At 45.5% G+C, this 20,917-nt stretch overlaps 1 protein-coding gene and 1 pseudogene across 1 annotated transcript; both read left to right on the forward strand.

Annotated features, from left to right (window-relative positions):
* LOC136455566 (DExH-box ATP-dependent RNA helicase DExH12-like) overlaps positions 1–12,324 on the forward strand; it is a 45,798-nt pseudogene extending 33,474 nt beyond the window's left edge.
* Positions 12,325–13,707: 1,383 nt separating this feature from the next.
* On the forward strand, positions 13,708–20,688 carry LOC136500121 (DEAD-box ATP-dependent RNA helicase 3A, chloroplastic-like). The gene is made up of 10 exons (XM_066495536.1): positions 13,708–14,121; positions 14,632–14,765; positions 14,851–15,262; positions 16,039–16,137; positions 16,917–17,141; positions 17,695–18,072; positions 18,423–18,566; positions 19,103–19,198; positions 19,497–19,816; positions 20,190–20,688. Exons 1-10 carry the CDS (start codon positions 13,759–13,761, stop codon positions 20,263–20,265), a joined length of 2,247 nt encoding a protein of 748 aa, XP_066351633.1. The 5' UTR covers positions 13,708–13,758; the 3' UTR covers positions 20,266–20,688.
* Positions 20,689–20,917: the final 229 nt, after the last annotated feature.

A 20,917-nucleotide genomic window follows, 5' to 3' on the forward strand; every position in this document is an offset into this window, starting at 1 on the left:
CACATGTCATCTTCAACCTCCGACGTTGACCACGGCAGCGACGGCTCTGATCGACGAATTCTCGTCGACGGTGAGTTCACCGGCGACGACCAACGTACCAAAATGATCGCCAAGTCTAGGCGCATCGATTGACGTCCCTATCAGCACTGATTACGGTCCTATACTAGCTCGTCGTCGACCATGGCGGACGCGGTGGCACGGCAGCGCTACGCCGGCGGTGTGCGACCGGTAGAGCTCAAACAAGGGATCCAGGAAGCACCAGTGGCTCACCCCGAACGCGTTGAAGCAAGGAGCGAGGTCGGAGAAGCAACGGAGAGGCGTGACGACGATCACGGTGATCACGGCGGAGCAAAACATCGTCGGCGATGGTGTACCGATGACTGCAGTGATCAAAATGAGCAACCAGCTATGGATTAAGTACTACAGCATCGAGACGAAGCAGAATCAGCCAAAACCAGGGACGAAGATGCACCGTGGAGCTCTGGCCACGGTGAATCGTGCTCGGCGGAGGAGTTGCCGGCCGCGAGGAAGAAGACGATGCAACTCGAGTTCCTGACTTAGACTAGCTGAATTGGTGGGTTGGCTGGATGCGCAAGGACATGGCGGAGCTGGAGCACGCTTTGCCGAGATGGCAACGGTGCTAGGTCGACGGTGAGAGCTCGACGGAGTGGAGCAGCGGCGACGGGAAAACAGAGCAAGAAGAAAGGGCAAAGACGACGGCGTCGGAGCTTTATAGGGCGGCCAAGGAAGCAAGGAGAAGCCACGGCGACACCTTTCCCGCGCCAGCGCGAAGCCAAGGCCGCCACGCGCGCACCTGGAACGCCGAAGACGGTCGCCGGCTATGTAGCTCTTGCGGTGAACACTGTTCACAATATTTACAAGTTTGCCATTCGCCCAAAATTCACAAATTACTCTCAAATTTTCATAACAACTCAAAAATCTCCAAAAACAAAAGTTGTTCAAAATCAAAAGTTCTACAACTTTGCTTCTATAACCATCTCCTAATTCGGTCTAGATTTTGAAATGAACTTTTGAATTTGAATAGGGAATATTTAACGAATTACGCCTTTTTGAATTACTCCAAATTTTTCTAAACAACTTGAAAAACTCCAAAAATAAACTTTGTATAACTTGTTAAGCTCTACACTTTTGCTTTTGGGATCAACCCCAAAATATGCTTATATTTTGAAATAGATTTTTAGGGTAGGATTTAAATGCTGAAAAGCGGGGTTTTCTCGAAAAATTCAAAAATCCAAACAAACTTTGAATTTAAGTCAAACAATACAATTCAACACATACCACATGAATATAAACTCGTTTTAGTGTATGCATCTCAAAGTTTTCACCAAATGCCAAATGCTTTGCAATGCATATGATGACATGTCAGGTTTTAGTATTTTAAACACCCGAGGTGTTACACTACTTGCCCGTGAGATCAGCCGTGGCGACCAACATAGAGTTGGTTGGTCAGCGGCCATCTTTTCTATTCTTTTTCCCCTTCTGTGTGGAGGGGCCCTTGTCCTGATCCTGGCACTTGGCCTTGCCTTTGCCTCAGCCTCTGTTGGGGCACTGCGGGAGCGGCGCTCGCTGGATGCATTGGACAAAGGCCCGTGGTCCCAAGCCATCGGGGCTAGGGCTCCGGTCGCTGCTGCGAGCGTCTCGGTTCGGCTTGAGCCACTCATGTACAGGCGGTCGGTGCGGAGCGGTCGTCAAGTCTAGATGAGGCGTAGATACGGCCTCTTGTGCCGCGCTCGACGACTGTAGTGATGAGCGAGTGGAGCGATTCGTCTGGTGCGTCCCCACTCCCCTTGTGGGGAGAGAGGCCACGAGTCAATGTCGCGATATGGAGCTCTCTGCCTATTGAACAGCCGTGGTCTCCACTAGTGCCCGAAGGTTCCGGTGGATCGCCTATTCCTAGGGGGTCATTCGGCTCGGGAAGGCCGCGCAGAAGCATTGCCACATCGATGATGTTCTGATTGGCTCGAGCGAACTGTGGGGGATCATTCCCCCTATCCACGGTGTTGCGCTAGACCCAACGGGCGTGACCCTGGGTGTCGCTCGCCGGTTTATGCGCTCGGACCGCTGTGTGGGGCGCCGAGCGCGCTGGCGCAGTCGGCGGCTAGTTCAGCCGCTGTTGTCATAGATCCTCGGCATGCTCCCGTGTGAGCGCGGGGGTCTCTGCACAAGGGTCTAGAGGGGGGGTGAGTATGCGAGGACTCTGCTTCCGCCGGTGGCTGTCCCAGAGCATCTGCCATAGCGCACTTCCGGGACGGACGGTGGCTAGGCGCCACATCGCCGATGCTAGAGCCGTCACTCTCAACATCATCATTCATGAGGTTTAGGAAACAGGTGGGAGCATTGCTCGCCATCCCCATGAATTCGGATGTGAGAGGGGGCGGCGTCGACATCCTTCGGAGCCCCTGGGCGTACGTGTCCGCGGGAGACGCGAGGCCATAGGGGAACCGATCGCATGGCGGTCGCGGCGAGGACAACTGGGTCCCTCTGGATAATTGGCGGAAAATAGAGAAAAGTAAGTAAATAACAGTATGTACATTACTCACAACGGGGTTTGAGCAGAGAGTTTACTCGTAATGAAGCGCAGATGCCTCGTTGTTGAAGTCATGGTGCGTCCCGGAGTTGATGGAGGGCGCCCCTTCGATGGGCGTCGGAATGAGAGCCTCCTCACGGAGGTGTAGTACGCCGAGCCGGTCGGCGATGAAGTCCAGGCTTCCGAAGAGGAAGGCCTGGGATGGCTCGGAGACGGTGGAACCCACCTCCCAACAGGTGGGAGTGCGGGAAACTCCAGTGAGCCAAAGCGAATCGTATCGTCTGAACCCGCCATGGCTATGGTGGCGGAAAAGTGGGCCATCCGATGACCAAAAAGTGTTGAACATACAACGTCTTCCCCACGGACGGCGCCAACTGTCGATGTAGAAAGTGACCAACAAGTAAATATTTATAGTTTTGCCGTACGTTGTGATCGGAGGTGGCCTAGCACTCAATGACACATGGTTTATACTGGTTCAGGCAACGTGCCCTACGTCCAGTTTGAGTCGGTCGATGACTTTATTCCTGAGCCTAGGTGCTCAAAGTTTGCAGTGGGATTGCAAACGAGAAAAAAAAGATGGGGGGTACAAGATGTCCGGTCGGACTCCGATCGAAAGGGCCGAGAGTGACGGGAGCCCCACTATGAGCTAAGTGTTCAAGCATGTGCTTGTGGTTAGAACCTAATGGTTCAGTGGTTGTGTATGAGTGAACTTGATCGATCTGAATGAATCTGACCGAGCTTAATGAACCTATCTGTTGGAAGAAAGCGCATCCCCTTTTATAGATAAAGGGGATGACCTTACAAGTGAGAGGGAGAGAGTACGTATGCTTCTAAGCCTTGTTAACCATGCCGGCGGGTACAGGATGATGGTAGGCTCTCACAATACAGTTGGATGTCAGATGCACATGAGAGGTTGGGTTGTCTTCTTCGGGTATGGCAGACGTCGGCGACTGCCACACTATTGATACCTGGAGGCAGGCAAGGGGTTTTACCATGTTCGCCCGGTATGGTAAATGTCGGCGCCCACAACACTGTCGATGTCCAGAGGCATGTGGGGGGGGAGCCTTATCGTATGAGAGTTAATAGCACCTACAATACTGTGGAGGAAAATGTCGGCGCCTACAACACTACTTAGGCTCTGTTGTGCCAAGGAGGTGCAGAGTACTGTTTCTGCCGGTGTACGGAGTACGGCCCTCGGGATTACGGTTTGACTTGTGCACCCTGCCTTACTTTCTTTGTCTGTTTCCTGGTCCTTATCGAGCGGGCGTCCCTAGTCGGTTGGTCCCAGTCGGTTCTGATCGCGCCAGTCGGAGAAGAGTAGAGAGTAGGGGCTTGGCGTACCCCGGTCGGGAGATGCGGGGTCGGAGTCGGAAGTAGTGTTTTGGCCAGGCCTTTCGGTAGGAGAGGCCGTCCGGAGGTAGGCTGGGGACCGAAATGAGCGCTCCGGTCGGAGAGGTGGGCCGGAGACGGAAAATGGGCGCCATTCCTCCTCGGCCAGACCTTCCGGTCGGTGACTGAATCACCCTTCTAGCCTGTCGTTTAGATACCTGGGCTGGCCTACAAGCTACGCGTCGTCTGCTTGGGCCGAACCTTTGTTGGGAAGCCGGTCCGCAAGGAACCCCGGATTTATGAACCCGGCAATATGCAAATGGACATTGCGCTAGATGATAATGACATGCAGAACGCCAACCAGGGGCTGGCTGTTAATGTTCAGGACATCGATGCTTACTAGCTTCAGAGGAAGATATCCCAAGCATATGGGGATGGGGACATTGATCGCAGTAGAGCTAGCTGAGGGCGATGACAGAGATGTCGAGAATCGCCTTGTCATGCTCTTGGACTATGAGAAGTTTGATCTCATTAAGTTGCTGCTGCGCAACCGGCTCAAGGTTGTTTGGTGCACACGCTTAGCCAGGGCCGAAGACAGTGGCGAAGCTAGGATAAAATGCTGTTGGGGTCGACCAAAATACACTGTGCTAACTTTTAATTTGTGATAATATAATACTATAGACATATTAATGATATTCAACAATATAATATTATGGATAATAATTTATAAGCTTGCATATTATCAATATAAATATTATTTTCATGACCAAGATCCTTCACTTGTGTTAAATTGAAATCAACGGTACGATACGACTTAGCCAACTCTATTAAACTCTAAATTTTGTTATCACAAAAGAATTTTTCTTGGGATTGAAACCAACGATACTAAGAGCAAGTAAAATAAAAGGATTGTAGGTGAACTATATGTTGAGATAGAGGAGAGAGAAGGGAAGTAAGATGTATTATCAGTCTTGCTCTAGGTGATTTCCTTAAGCACAAGAGATGAAGTCAATTTTGTTTTCATTATTAAAAACCTTTAGGTTGCGTTTGGAAGTAGGTATTGAGACTCAGAATTCGGAATTGGAATTGCTAACTCCGAATGGCGCTGTTTGGATGTCATGGAATTTGGACTTGGAAATGAAACTCAATACCAACCGGTATTGGTCCCGCTCTCACCCGTTCACCCTTGATACGGAGGGGCTCGGCTCGGTATCAAGGGTGAACGGGTGAGAGCGGGACCAATACCGGTTGGTATTGAGTTTCATTTCCAAGTCCAAATTCCATGACATCCAAACAGCGCCATTCGGAGTTAGCAATTCCAATTCCGAATTCTGAGTCTCAATACCTACTTCCAAACGCAACCTAAAGGTTTTTAATAATGAAAACAAAACTGACTTCATCTCTTGTGCTTAAGGAAATCACCTAGAGCAAGACTGATAATACATCTTACTTCCCTTCTCTCTCCTCTATCTCAACATATAGTTCACCTACAATCCTTTTATTTTACTTGCTCTTAGTATCGTTGGTTTCAATCCCAAGAAAAATTCTTTTGTGATAACAAAATTTAGAGTTTAATAGAGTTGGCTAAGTCATATCGTACCGTTGATTTCAATTTAACACAAGTGAAGGATCTTGGTCATGAAAATAATATTTATATTGATAATATGCAAGCTTATAAATTATTATCCATAATATTATATTGTTGAATATCATTAATATGTCTATAGTATTATATTATCACAAATTAAAAGTTAGCACAGTGTATTTTGGTCGACCCCAACAGCATTTTATCTTCGCCACCGAAGTGACCCAAGCTTGGCTCCGATATTGGAGCAGTTACGTGCAACCAGAGCATCTGCGAAGGAGAGGCAGAAGAACCTGGAGAAAAGCATCAGGAATGAGGTCAAGAGGCTCCTCAACAATGATGGTATGGGCATTTGATGTTGCAAGGGCTCGCAGGGCAGCCGAGGGGGATATGGAGAGTGGATGGTTGAAAGGACAGAGATGGCTGCTTGATCTTGACAGCCTCTCTTTTCACCAGGGTGGTTTCTTCATGGCTATCAAGAAATGTGAACTTCCCACAGGATCATTTAGAACCCCCATAATGGATATGAGGAGGTTCATGTGCCAGCACCGAAGGCTAAACCCTATGAAACAGGAGAGAAGATTGTGAAGATATCTGATATGCCAGGGTGGGCACAACCAGCTTTCAATGGAATGACGCAGTTGAATAGAGTTCAGAGCAGGGTCTATGCTGCTGCTCTTTTCAAACCAGATAATATACTAATCTGCGCTCCGACTGGTGCTGGCAAAACAAATATTGCTGTACTTACAATCCTTCAGCAGATCGGTTTGCATATGAAGCACGGAAAGTTTGATAATACCAAGTACAAAATTGTCTATGTGGCCCCAATGAAAGCATTGGTTGCTGAAGTTGTTGGAAACTTGTCGAAGCGTTTGACATGTTACAACCTTAGTGTTAAGGAGCTCAGTGGAGACCAAAACTTGACCAAGCAACAGATTGATGAAACACAGATTATTGTCACGACACCTGAGAAATGGGATATTGTGATCAGGAAATCAGGGGATAGAACCTGTACCCAAATGGTGAAGCTGTTAATCATTGATGAGATCCATCTGCTGCATGATAACAGAGGACCTGTTCTCGAGAGCATTGTTGCTAGGATAGTCAGGCAGATTGAAACAACCAAGGAGCATATTCGTCTCGTTGGGCTATCTGCGACTCTACCAAACCATGACGATGTTGCACAATTCTTGCGTGTTCGCAAAGGAAACCTTTTCTATTTCGACAACTGTTACCGACCCTGCCCTCTTGCTCAGCAGTACATTGGGATAACTATGAGGAAGCCACTACAGAGGATGCGGTTGATGAATGAGATTTGTTATGAGAAGGTTATGGCTTCCGCTGGTAAGCATCAAGTGCTTATATTTGTACACTCGAGGAAGGACACGGCAAAAACTGCCAAAGCCATCAGAGATCTAGCGTTAGCAAACGATACAGTCAGCTGCTTTCTGAAGAATGAGAGTGTAAGCCAAGAGATACTTGGCACTCATGCAGATCTTGTCGAGAACAATGATCTTAAAGATCTCCTGCCGTATGGGTTTGCTATTCATCATGCAGGGATGGCAAGGGTTGACCGTGAACTCGTTGAGGAACTTTTTGCTGACAAGCACATTCAAGTACTCGTGTCCACTGCTACCCTTGCATGGGGTGTCAATTTGCCTGCAGATACTGTTATCATAAAGGGCACACAGATTTACAGCCCGGAAAAAGGTGCTTGGACAGAACTATGCCCTCTGGATGTTATACAGATGCTTGGTCGTGCAGGAAGGCTTCAGTATGATACACATGGAGAGGGAATAATCTTGACTAGCCACAGTGAATTGTGGTTCTACCTGTCTCTTATGAATCAGCAGCTACCTATTGAGAGTCAGTTCACATCCAAATTGGCTGATCAGTTGAATGCTGAGATTGTTCTGGGGACAATTCAGAATGCTCGGGAAGCATGCTCATGGCTTGGCTATACTTACCTCTATATTCGGATGCTTCGCGATCCGACATTATATGGTTTGCCAGCAGATATCTTGGAGAGGGATAAAACACTTGAGGAAAGGAGAGCCGATTTGGTAAGTAAATTGTATACGTCTCATCCTTACTGTTTTATTTCTCAGTTATTGCTTTAGTCCTTGCTTATGTGAACATGCACCAATTGCTAATGTATCTTCTTCGGTTAATCTATTTCTAAAGGTCATCTAGCCCATAGGCTCTCACAACTGCATGTGCAAGATATTTGTTAAGCGTTTGTGTTTCGTTACAGTCTACTACGACTAGTTAATAATTGCATTTGCCTGCATTGGTCAATAGTCTCTGCAGTAGGGCATATAGTACTAAGATAGGTTCACTGTGTTGGTAACAAAGTTTTGAATCTAACTGGTGCTCTACTTGGGCAATTAGATCCTTTGGCAATGTAGCGTAGGATAACGCTGTAGTGGTGTTCCTCTGTGCAGCATAAATTTGTCGCTGCATGTGTAGTGGTTGCACTATGATGGTTAGAGTGTTCATTTCATCTTAATACTATGACATACTTTAATCTAACACCTTTCACATGTATTTGTCACGATAATGTGATGTGGGTAATGGCAAGGCATATAAAGAATTGGTACTGCTTTCCCCCTATAGGTACGTAGGTTGCACATTATTTGCAGTGTTTCACATGTGATGTGGATAATGATAAGCATATAAAGAAATGACAATTTTCTTTTCGTAGGTGCACATGTTGATTGCATGTAATTTTGTTTTGATACAGACACAACCATGCAATTTGTTGTACAATAATTTTGCTTCAGAAAGTACAATATCTATAGTTAAGCAAACATGAATTAAACGTAATAATACTGTGATCATCTCAAAACATAGTTTTTTTTGTTTGAAAAGAAGATGTAGGTTATTGATATAAATCCTGTGTTGTTGAAGCATCATATGTGCTTCTTGATACTGCAATGAGATACAAAGAAGTTTTAGGCTTGCTTTTAATTCCATACTCATTGTTAATTTTACCGCTCCTTGATATTGCATAAATATAGTTGATGTTACATCGTATTATCTCTGCCTGCTCTGTTCTTGATCTTCTGTATTTTTTTTGTTCTGCAAATCTACTGGATAAGAACAATTTGATAAAGTATGACAGGAAAACGGGATACTTTCAAGTTACTGAGCTGGGAAGGATTGCCAGTTATTACTATATTAGTCATAGAACTATTTCAAAATACAACGAGTGCTTGAAGCCTACAATGGGGGATATTGAGCTGTGCCAACTGTTTTCTCTGAGTGAAGAGTTTGAGCATGTTGGTGCCAGGCTAGATGAGAAAATGGAACTGGCAAAGCTTTTGGATCGTGTGCCGATTCCTGTGAAAGAGAGCTTGGAGGATCCTAGTGCAAAGATCAATGTTCTGCTGCAAGCATATATTTCTAGGTTGAAACTGGAAGGCCTTTCTCTTAGCTCTGATATGGTATACATCAGACAGGTAGCACCTTTTTTTTTTCTTCTGTCGATTACACATGCTTTCACCTTACTTAATACACTTTTCGAACCTAAATTTCTTGCTTATATTGTACCACATAGTTATGTTTTCGCCCCTTCTGTAATGCAGAGTGCTGGCCGTCTCTTACGAGCATTGTTTGAGATTGTTCTGAAGAGGGGATGGGCTCAACTAGCGGACAAGGCACTGAATCTTTGCAAGCTGGTTGATAAACAAATGTGGAGTGTCCAAACTCCCCTGTGGCAGTTTCCTGGAATTCCAAAGGAGACCCTGATGAAACTGGAGAAAAAGGAGTTGGCTTGGGAGAGGTACTATGATCTGTCATCACAGGAACTTGGTGAACTGATCAGCTATCCCAAGACGGGGAGACTGCTGCACAAGTGCATCCACCAGTTACCAAAATTGAACCTGTCAGCCCACGTCCAACAGATTACTCCTACAGTTTTGGGTTTTGAGCTCACCATTACACCTGACTTCCTGTGGGATGATAAAGTGCATGGATATGTGGAGCCCTTTTGGGTTATTGTTGAGGACAACAATGGCCAGTCCATTCTTCACCATGAATGTTTCATGCTTAAGAAACAATTTGTCAACGAAGATCATACATTGAACTTCACAGTGCCGATATATGAGCCACTGCCCCCTCAATATTTTGTACGTGTTGTGTCTGACAAGTGGCTTGGTTCTAAGACAATTCTCCCTGTCTGCTTTAGGCACTTAATTCTACCAGAAAAATATGCTCCACCAACTCAATTGCTTGATCTGCAGCCTCTACCTGTTACTGCATTGAAAAATGCGCAATATGAAGGCCTCTATAGTAGTGCTTTCAAGCATTTCAATCCCATCCAGACTCAAGTATTCACTGTGTTGTATAACAGCGATGACAACGTGTTGGTCGCTGCAGCAACGGGCACTGGGAAGACAACATGTGCAGAGTTTGCTATACTAAGAAACCACCAGAGGGCAATGTCTGGTGAGAGCAACATGCGGGTTGTCTATATAGCTCCTGTTGAAGCTCTTGCAAAAGAAAGGTACAGGGACTGGGGCACAAATTTGCAGAATTTGCCAAGGTAGTTGAGCTCACTGGTGAAACTACAGCTGATTTGAAGCTTCTGGATAAAGGGGAGATCATAATCAGTACTCCTGAAAAGTGGGATGCACTGTCTCGTCGGTGGAAACAGCGAAAGCACATCCAACAGGTCAGCTTATTCATAGTTGATGAACTTCATCTACTTGGGTCTGATAAGGGACATGTTTTGGAAGTCATTGTATCTAGGATGAGGTGTATTTCAAGTCATATTGTTAGTAACATACGGATCGTAGCACTTTCAGCATCAGTTGGTAATGCTAAAGATCTCGGTGAATGGGTTGGTGCCACCTCTCATGGCCTCTTCAACTTCCCTCCAGCAGTAAGACCTGTGCCATTCGAAATTCACATTTAGAGTGTGGATATATCAAACTTTGAGGCAAGGATGCAAGCAATGACCAAGCCTGCCTACATTGCCATCACACAGCATACAAAGAACAGTAAACCTGCCCTGGTGTATGCAAGGAAGCATGCAAGGTTGACTGCATTGGACTTATGTGCATACTCTAGTGTCGAGGGTGGTGTTGCACCATTTCTCCTTGGGTCAGAAGATGAGATGGATGCTTTCACCAGAGGTGTTGAAGACGAGACGCTTAAGAATACACTTAAATGTGGTGTAGGCTACTTGCATCAGGGTCTAAGCGAACTTGATCAGGAACTTGTAACAAATCTGTTCCTTAGTGGGAGGATCCAAGTTTGTGTTGCGAGCAGCACAATGTGTTGGGGAAGACTATTGCCTGTTCATTTGGTGGTGGTCATGGGGACTCAGTATTATGATGGCCATGAGAACGCTCGCAAAGATTATCGAATTGCAGATCTGCTTCAGATGATGGGTCATGCCAACAGGCCACTTCAAGATAACTCAGGGAAATGTGTCATATTGTGTCATGCGCCTCGCAAAGAGTACTACAAAAGGTTCCTTTATGATGCCTTCCCTGTTGAGAGCAATCTTCACCATTTCTTGCATGATCGTATGAATGCCGAGGTCGTGGCTGGTGTTGTAGAGAATAAGCAAGATGCTGTGGATTACCTTACTTGGACTTTCATGTATCGGCGGCTGACAAAGAACCCTAGCTACTATAATCTTCAGGGTGTAAGTCACAGGCATCTTTCAGATCATCTTTCAGAGTTAGTTGAGACTGTCCTGAATGATCTGGAATCCCGTTTGGCTGGTCAGGTTTGGGCTGATTTTGGATGATTTTGGATGATTCAATAGTATTCTGTGAGAGATAATAAGCTGAAACAAAGCTGGGACCTGACCAGCCGAACGGGCAAGTGTCGCTATAGAGGAGGACATGTACCTGAAGCCCCTCAACCTTGGTCTTATTGCTTCATACTACTATATTAGATATGCAACTATTGAACGTTTCAGTTCTATGCTGACCCAGAAGACTAAGATGAAGGGGCTCCTAGAGATTCTAGCATCTGCATCAGAATATGCAGAGCTTGCAGGTCGTGCTGGTGAGGAAGAATTCATTGAGAGGCTTGTTCGCCACCAGAGGTTCTCTATCGAGAAGCCCAAGTATGGCGATCCACATGTGAAGGTCAACGCGCTGCTGCAAGCCATTTTTCAAGGCACACAGTGGTCGGGAACCTGGCAGCTGATCAGCGGGAGATTCTCGTTTCTACCCATAAGTTGCTCCAGGCAATGGTTGATGTTATCTCCAGCAATGGTTGGCTTAGTCTTGCTCTTATTGCAATGGAGTTGAGTCAAATGGTGACACAAGGCATGTGGGATCGTGATTCTGTGCTGCTTCAAGTTCCTCACTTCACAAAGGACTTGGCTCAGAGGTGCCAGGAAAATGAAGCGAAGCCCATCGAGAGTATCTTTGATCTTGCTGAGATGGGTATTGATGAGATGCGGGATCTCTTGCAGCTATCAAACTCTCAGCTGCAGGACATCATTGAGTTCTTCAAGCGGTTCCCCAATGTTGATATGGTCTATGAGGTCCGTGAGGGTGACGACACAAGTGCTGGCGACAATGTAGGCGTTCAGGTAACGCTGGAGCGCGACATGGCAAACCTGCCATGTGAGGTTGGGCCAGTTCATGCGCCGAGGTTCCCCAAGCCCAAGGAAGAAGGCTGGTGGCTGGTGATTGGTGACAGCTCCACTAACCAGTTGCTGGCAATCAAAAGAGTGGCACTTCAGAAGAGGGCAAGAGTGAAACTTGAGTTCTGTGCTCCTGCAGAAGCAGGGATAATGGACTACACGATTTACTTGATGTCAGACTCTTACTTGGGCTGTGACCAGGAGTACAAGTTCACTGTTGATGTTAAGGATGCTGGAGGGGATTTATGATGAAGACCATTTGACCAGGATGTGCTCCATGACTCTGGGTCGAATAGAAGTAGTTTAACTTTGAGAGTGTATGTATATATTCTAACTCATAATTAGTGTTTTTGACATTCTGTGTTTGTAGCCTCTAAAGTTGTGGGGCTTATCTTATTTTGGATGTTAACACGCCTTATCCTGTAAAGTTGTAAGGATTACGCTCTACAATACTTCATGATATTTTTGGATCAACCTGTGTCTTCCCATAAGCTTGCTGCTGTGTTCAAACATTTCCTATTGGCAGGACAGGACTGCCTATAAGTTTCTGTCTTTTCCATCAGCTATCCTCCTAGTGAGATGGTGGATATGAGATGTGGATTCCTTCCAGCATTGGCTTGTTCAGATCTACTACCAAGTATTTTGTTCATACTATGATAGTATGATGTGATACCCCTTGAATAATTTTGCTGTGATAATCAATGCATTGTCCAACTAAGAAAAAAAACTCGACCTACGGGGGGATGATGCCCCGGGTTTTGCCCTTAAGAAGATCTTACACAGATCGAGAAAACCTCCGAACCTCCGCCCCTATCCTAACGCAGTGGTACCGTAACCCTGTGAGAACTAGGCCGGGGCCAAACTGCGCTTTGGCACCTGGGGGCGGGCGAGGGGATTTTTTTAATCTCAACCTGAAATTCGCTCCCACGGGGAGTCAAACTCAGGACCTGAGAAGTGCCGCCGGGCCACCTAACCGCTTGGACTGGGCGCCCCTTGGCTCATTGTCCAACTAAGAACAATCAAAATAATGTCTTGCTACTTGTCAGGGTTGGTTACTGTTCTTGGAACAGGCTTTGCTTTGCGGGAGAATGTATTGATTGGCAAGGGACCATCTCTCCCAAATGTATTCAAGTTTTTTTTACCGCAGCAACAACATTTAAGGTTAGTTGCATATGGTTAGGTTTTTCTCAAGTCAATACTAATATGTTGGTAAGTGAAGAAGAGCCACCCTCCGCGTGCTGGACCGCCGGAGGTTAATCGCACGGTCGGCCCAGCCGCGTGTTGGCTGCATCCTGTTTCATCCTGGCTTTTGTGGTGAATTTCTGCGCCACCACTTTTTTGCACTCGTGTTCTTGTTCTTAATTATACTGCTACTTTTTATTTATATAAAAAAGACTAAAAAAAAGAAAAAGCAAAAATACACCACACTCCCAAGCTCCCAAGGCCGGCGAGGCGGCGACACGCGCGTTGCAGTTCCAGCGCCGTTGAAATCTCAGAGAGAGGCAGGCAGCCAGCGTCTGCGCGACACAGTCATCCTGTGAACGAGGCTGCTCCTCGTCGCCCCCAATCGCCCATCGGCCAAAACCCCTCTCAAACCCTCATCCACCCCGGCTGTATAAAGCCCTGCGCTCCTCCGCGCTCTCAACGCCATCCGTTCCATTTCTTATCCCCTCTCCTCCCCCGATGGCGTCCCTCCTCACGCTCCCCGCCCTCGCCCTCTTTAACCCCGCCACGGCCTCCGGCGCCGTCCGCCTACGCGCCGCGGCCTTCCGCTGCTGGGCGCTCCAGCGGCGCGGGTGGGCGGCGGTGGCCGCCGTGGCCTCGCCCAACTCCGTGCTCAGCGAGCACGCCTTCAAGCGGCTCCAGCTCGGGAGCGACGACGGGGACGAGGAAGGGCCGTACGGGAGCGACGCCGACGAGGGGTTCGAGGAGGGGGAGGGGTTCCAGGGGGGCGAGGAGGAGCTCGCCATTGCCAGGCTCGGCCTGCCCGACGAGCTCGTCGCCACGCTCGAGAAGCGCGGGATTACACACATGTTCCCCATCCAGGTGAATGAACTATTGCTCTCTCTCTCTTACTTGCCTCGCTTGCTTCTAAGCGCGCGGCTAAGCCGTGCTGCAGGATTGGCTGACGGGAGGAGACGGGGAGGGGTCCAGTGGGCGTTCAATTTGGGGAATTGGGTTACTGCTTTTGAAATTCGTGGCACAGACCTTGCGTATTGCCCACCAACTTTGAGGCGCTTATTTTCAGGGAATTATAAGAGTGGTTACTTTAGTGCTGACATTAGGAGCATAGTGTATTCCGAGTGGATTAGTCCTTACTGACACTTAGCCTACTACTAGCAGTCTAGCACGTATCCGTACACTCCTCAGCACCAATTAGTATGCTAATGCATAGATATTCCTATTGAAGTTCAATAGTGCATATGAATATAGCCAGACAAATTAGCTGCACTTTCAGTTGCATGCTATGTGCCACATGTTTTTACTGAGCTCAGTAGCTCATGTTTGGGTCTTAATTGTTGTTGTATTTTGCTCATTTTCCGTCTCCTCCTCCAGAGGGCTGTGTTGATTCCCGCTCTTGAGGGCCGCGACCTGATTGCTAGAGCAAAAACTGGAACCGGAAAGACACTGGCCTTTGGTATACCCATGATCAAGAAATTAATTGAGCAAGACGATGGTCGAAGTACAAGGTACCCATTCATCTTTCTATGCAGGTTCACCGGAGTCAGTTGATAATTAACAGGCACATTGACTGTTTCCTTTCCCTTTTCACAGGCGAGGTCGCACTCCTCGGGCTCTGGTTCTGGCACCTACCAGAGAGTTAGCCAAACAAGTCGAGAAAGAAATAAAGGAATCAGCACCCAAGCTCGGCACAGTGTGTGTCTATGGCGGTGTCTCGTATAATGTCCAGCAGAACGCACTATCGCGTGGTGTCGATGTTGTTGTTGGAACACCTGGCCGCATAATTGATTTGATAAATGGCGGAAGCCTCCAGTTGGGAGAAGTTCAGTATTTAGTCCTGGATGAGGCTGACCAAATGCTTGCAGTGGGGTTTGAGGAAGATGTGGAAACAATATTACAACAGCTACCCGCGGACAGGCAAAGCATGCTGTTCTCTGCGACGATGCCTAGTTGGGTGAAGAAACTGTCCAGGCGGTACTTGAACAACCCTTTGACAATTGACTTGGTATTTGCTTCCATTCCTCCACTTTCATTTGCTGTTATTTACCCTGTTCTTTTGTCACACAGTTGAGAGCATTCAAGTATATAATGTTGTATGGGATTATTCTTACATGTGATTGCAGATGTCATTTTAACTTGATCTTAGTTTATGGTCATGGTGCATGCTATTTGATAAATATTCTGGCCTAAAAACTTGGACAAGAAACCCATGTGGTTGTTTCTGTTGCACCATGTGACAGCTGAAAATATTGGGTTTAATTCTTGTTCATGGTGCATAGCGACAAACCACAATAAATCAGCTATTTCCTTTTTCATGAAACTCTCCGAAGGAGTAAAGGATGACTTTTACTGTCAATACATATTATTTGTTTCATTATTTATGCAATTTTGACTAGCACTTTGTTAGGACACGTATGTCACAACAACGATTTATTCATGCCATGCTGGTTTTGGACTCTAGATATTTATCAATACAGTGCCATAGGGGATGCTAAGAGTGTTCTTGAGCTGTTAATTGCACTTTCACTTGAAGGCCCATGTTGATTCCTTGTGAGATAATTGTGGCACCTGTGTCTGGCTATGGTTTAGTTTTCCATATTTTTATGTCCTAATACAGTGCCATAGGGGATGCTAAGAGTGTTCTTCAGCTGTTAATTGTACTTTCACTTGAAGGCCCATGTTGATTCCTTGTGAGATAATTGTGGCACCTGTGTCTGGCTATGGTTTAATTTTCCATACTTTTATGTCCTAATACGTTATTGTGTCTCTTCATGTGTTAAGGTTGGTGATAAAGATGAAAAGCTTGCTGAAGGAATCAAACTCTATGCTATCCCACTCACAGCAACATCAAAGCGCACCATTCTTAGTGATCTAATTACGGTATGCTAATGCTGCTCTGGAATTTTTAGCTCTTTTTTCCCTCCCCTCTTCTCACCTTTCGGTTTAACTTTTGCTAGCCCCTTGGATAATAGTAAATGGTGCAGGCAGCTAGCACATGCATGCTTTATTTGAATCAACATAACCATAACCATAAACACATAGGTCTATCTTTTACTCTTAGTCTGACTACTTTTCCATGAATATCATTTTTAATTTCCTTGAATACTTTGGCAACTGCATTCATTTCAGCTTGGTTTAAGCTGAAAAGTCTTGATACTGTGGTCCCTGTTTAGCAGTTACAAGTTACATTTAGTCACTCCTTCCTCAGTGGGGGTTCAAACTGTAAATGATTGATGCTTCTGAAACTGGGTGCTGCGGCTCTTAGTGTTTTCAAAAAGGATTTGTGCCATTTGTTTCCTTATAGTTTCTGATGCTGGCAAGTTAGGGACTTCGATAATCATGGTGCTGTTGTTCTCATCAACATTAACATTGTGTTGGTGTTTAGTTTCATCATTTTGATTTCGTGATGGTTTGCCTGTCTATTGGGATATAAAAATATATAAGATCATGAAATATGTCACAGTTGATACACTGATGTTGCTGTATAATTTTACTATGTTCTGATTGAGAACAGAATTCTTTATATGTATCTGCCATGCATATTAAACATTTTAAGGGCTCGGTTTTGCTTAGACTTGGTCACTTTCACATATCTATCGCATGAGATAAGTTGTTTTGATTAATCAGTGTCAATTCTAATCCATATATTTTGTTGTCAGGCTTATGCAAAGGGTGGGAAAACCATTGTTTTCACTCGTACGAAGAAAGATGCAGATGAGGTATCATTGGCACTGACAAACACTATTGCTTCTGAGGCACTTCATGGTGATATTTCACAGCATCAGCGTGAGCGGACACTAAATGGATTTCGTCAAGGCAAATTTACTGTTCTAGTAGCTACAGATGTTGCTGCCCGTGGTCTTGATATACCAAACGTTGATTTGGTGGGTTCACAATCCTCTTCACTTCATCTGATTCTAGATACTGTAATTCTGTAAAACACCTTTCCAAACACGCGTGTTAACTCAGTATCATGGAGCTGTGATGGTTAGCTTAACTATGTCTAACAACTTCTGCTTACCAAATTATCATCACACATTCTTCTAGAAAAGTCAATCTGCGAGAATTCCTAGTTTAAGACTATATTATAGCGCCAAACGAGGTATCATATCTTCAAGCAATGTACTTAGGTTTCTTTTTACCTGGCCATTTAGGAATTTAGCAATTAAGGTTTTCATCTTGCCACTAAACAAATTCAAGTGTTCTTCTGTATTTTAGTTTGGCATGCATTGGGTTTCATACTGGAACATCATCACTTTGGTATGTCTGATAGCATCCCTGTCTGATGTCTTGGGCTGGTTAATCTTGTGATTTACTTGATACTGTTTTTTATCACTTCAACTTAACTTGTAAAGTGCATTTTTTGCATTATGCTATTTAAAATGAACTGTAGGCATACAATGCCTAATTATTGAGAGGCTTCATTTTTGTATGCAGGTTATCCATTATGAATTGCCAAATGATCCAGAAACTTTTGTCCATCGTTCTGGACGCACTGGACGTGCTGGGAAAGCAGGAACTGCAATCTTGATGTTTACCAGCAGCCAGAAGAGGACAGTTAACTCTCTTGAGCGTGATGTTGGTTGCAAGTTTGAGTTTATAAGCCCTCCGTCCATGGGAGAAGTGCTGGAGTCATCTGCTGAGCATGTCATTGCTACATTGCGAGGGGTGCACCCAGAGTCGACTCAGTACTTTCTTGGAGCAGCTGAGAAATTAACAGAAGAATTAGGACCTCATGCTCTTGCTTCTGCACTGGCACATCTGAGTGGGTTTTCTCAGCCACCTTCTTCACGTTCTCTGATCAGTCATGAGCAGGTATGAAGTGACACAAGGAAATTACATATGCATTGTTTTCTATTATACCTACCATTGAGGTCAACTACTTTCCACAGTTAAGCATACCTTACATCTGTTCTGCCATCGATTTGAATATTTGATCCTGTTATTCTGGCTTCCGTTTTCTAGATTTGAAAATTATCTGGTTGATGTTATATGACTATTAATACCAACAACTAGCACTTTTTTTCTATTATGAATTTATAACAGGTCATCAAGCGATCATCTAGAAAAGCTCCATTACTTTTGTTGTGCATTTGTCTTTTCTTGTGGTTTCATTCTTAAGGAGGACGCTCTCAGATGCTTTCTTTCTCTCTATTAAAATGCAGGGATGGGTCACATTGCAACTAACTAGAGAACAAGGATATGGCAGAGGCTTCTTTTCTCCTAGATCTGTTACTGGTTTTCTATCTGATGTTTATTCAGCTGCTGCAGATGAAGTTGGCAAAATATACCTAACAGCAGATGAGAACGTGAGTTTTTTCCTGACTATATTAAATTGTTCCCCATTACAATTGTAAAGATCGTGTCTCTTACTACTTCCGTAATGTGCATGGGATCTAGTCAGAGCGCAGGGCACTAGCAAGATGGTTTTCTTGTATTAAAACTGTAACTGCCTTGTTCTGCGTGTCTACACCACTCTCTTTTTCACTTTTGTTTGCTCTTTGCCCTTTATTTGTGTAAAGCTGGGCATGATTTCCAACCTGATTTCAACTACAACCATGAAATGAAAGTCTTTTATGCTGTGGTGTCAATTAGTGACAAAGCATATTGTGCCACAGTTAGTAGGATACAGCTTGCTGGTTGGGGGTTATTTTTTAAATCCTACAGATTTGTTTGGATGTAGGCATCTGAAACAATTAATTGTACTGATACTTTGTCTACAATCTGCGAGAAGGAAAATTGTATGCATAATAATGAACCAAGACTTGTGTAGAATATATTGTATGCTATTTCCCTTGTTCTGATGAATTTGTACTGCTAATCAATGCATTGCTCATCATATCAGGTCCAAGGAGCAGTCTTCGATTTGCCTGAGGAAATCGCAAAGGACCTGCTTACTATGGAGCTCCCCCCAGGAAACACCTTAACCAAAATATCGAAGGTATTTTTTGCGGCTCATCTGCTCAAGTTAGTTATGGATAATTTATGTCATGAAATATACGCAGATGTTTATCTTGGTTTATCATGCCATACATTACAGCATGTGCTAAAACTGCTGGCTGAGATAAACAGGAATTAGAAGTCTAGTCTCTCACTATTTTGATCAACATTTTTTCTACTTTATTTATCTCCAACCAAGCCTGCTTAAATTGCATTAATTTTATAGTTCCTAATATTTTCCGAATGTGATTTTGGTTTTCTGGAAGTCAGTGATGACTGTTATTCTTTCCTGCTTTCAGCTGCCTGCGTTGCAAGATGATGGTCCTGCCACTGATAGCTATGGTCGCTTTTCCAACGACCGAGGTTCCAGGAACAGGCGTTCCAGGGGTGGAAGCGCTGCAAGAGGCCGGGGTGGTTGGGACACTGACGGTGAGGACCGATTCCGCCGTGGTGGCAGGAGCTTCAGGTCTGACAACGATAGTTGGTCAGATGATGACAGGTCAGGCGGTGGGAGAAAATCAACCCGTTCCTCGTCCTTTGGTAGCCGCCCATCATCTTATGGCAGCCGTGGCTCACCATCCTTCGGTGGGCGCTCATCATCCTTCGGTGGTAGGGAGAGGTAAGCTTCGCAAGATTCCCGATACAATGTAGCAAAGTTAGCAATTCTAGGTGTGTGCTACCCAGGTATTGGTTCTTAGGTAGTTCACTTAGAGCGACCTGGTATTTCATTCATCAAGCTTGGGTATCCATTAGGATAGGAGTATATGGTAACATAATGTTCTATAACTAATACTGACAGGTGAAGTAGTCTGTTTAGCCTACTAGATCTTGCTACAGCCCATTCTTGCCTCCCTGAATCATGATAAAAAATTACCTTGAAAGTTATTTTCAGAACAAAAGATAAATCAACTACCACACTGCAAATTAGTACTGCGCATTATGATCTTTCTGTTTCCCAGGCTACATGGCTAATAGCCTCCCCTTATTTGCAGCAACAGAAGCTTCAGCGGTGCTTGTTTCAACTGCGGCGAATCCGGTCACCGTGCATCAGACTGCCCAAACAAGTAGATGGTAGAGATGGCGCATTCTTCCCTGCCGCACGGGGCCGGTCCTTTTGGTGATCCTGATCGGCTTCCAACAAGACGGCTGGAGCATCAGGACCGCACGCAGAGCAAAAACCCAAGCCCACTCCACCTGCTGATCAGTATACTACGCCCGACAGCCAGCCGACGTTATTACTGGCTGGTGCGGTAGCTACAGTTTTGTGTGGCTGTCTCGTCGGGACAGAGGATTTTGGCACGCTGACTACAGTTACTACATCCAGAGGAGTTCCTTCAGCTTATTCATGTCAGGAATACGTTGCATTTCTTCTTTTTTGTGTGTTCTTGATTGAGGATCTCAATAGAACTGTAACCACACGAACTGTGTACAGTTGTTGCTGCTACACCGTGGCGATAGAGACGCAATCACAATCTGTGTTGTCTTGCTTCAGTGTGAACATCCATAGCTTAGCTCCCGTTGCATCTTTTGACACAGAAAATACTATCGGGACTTTGTTGCATTTTAAAAGGTTACGCTACCCCGGGTTGGTCCGGCAGCTCGCCCTCCTGATCTGACCTCGCAAACACACGGTCTGGTCAACGCAGTCCCAGCGTGCGACACGACTAACCATCCGGAGCGGAGGCCGCCGCGGTTCAACATGGTAGCTGGTGGTTGGCCC

Source organism: Miscanthus floridulus, chromosome 1, assembly GCF_019320115.1.
Source record: "Miscanthus floridulus cultivar M001 chromosome 1, ASM1932011v1, whole genome shotgun sequence".
In the NCBI taxonomy this organism is placed as follows: domain Eukaryota; kingdom Viridiplantae; phylum Streptophyta; class Magnoliopsida; order Poales; family Poaceae; genus Miscanthus; species Miscanthus floridulus.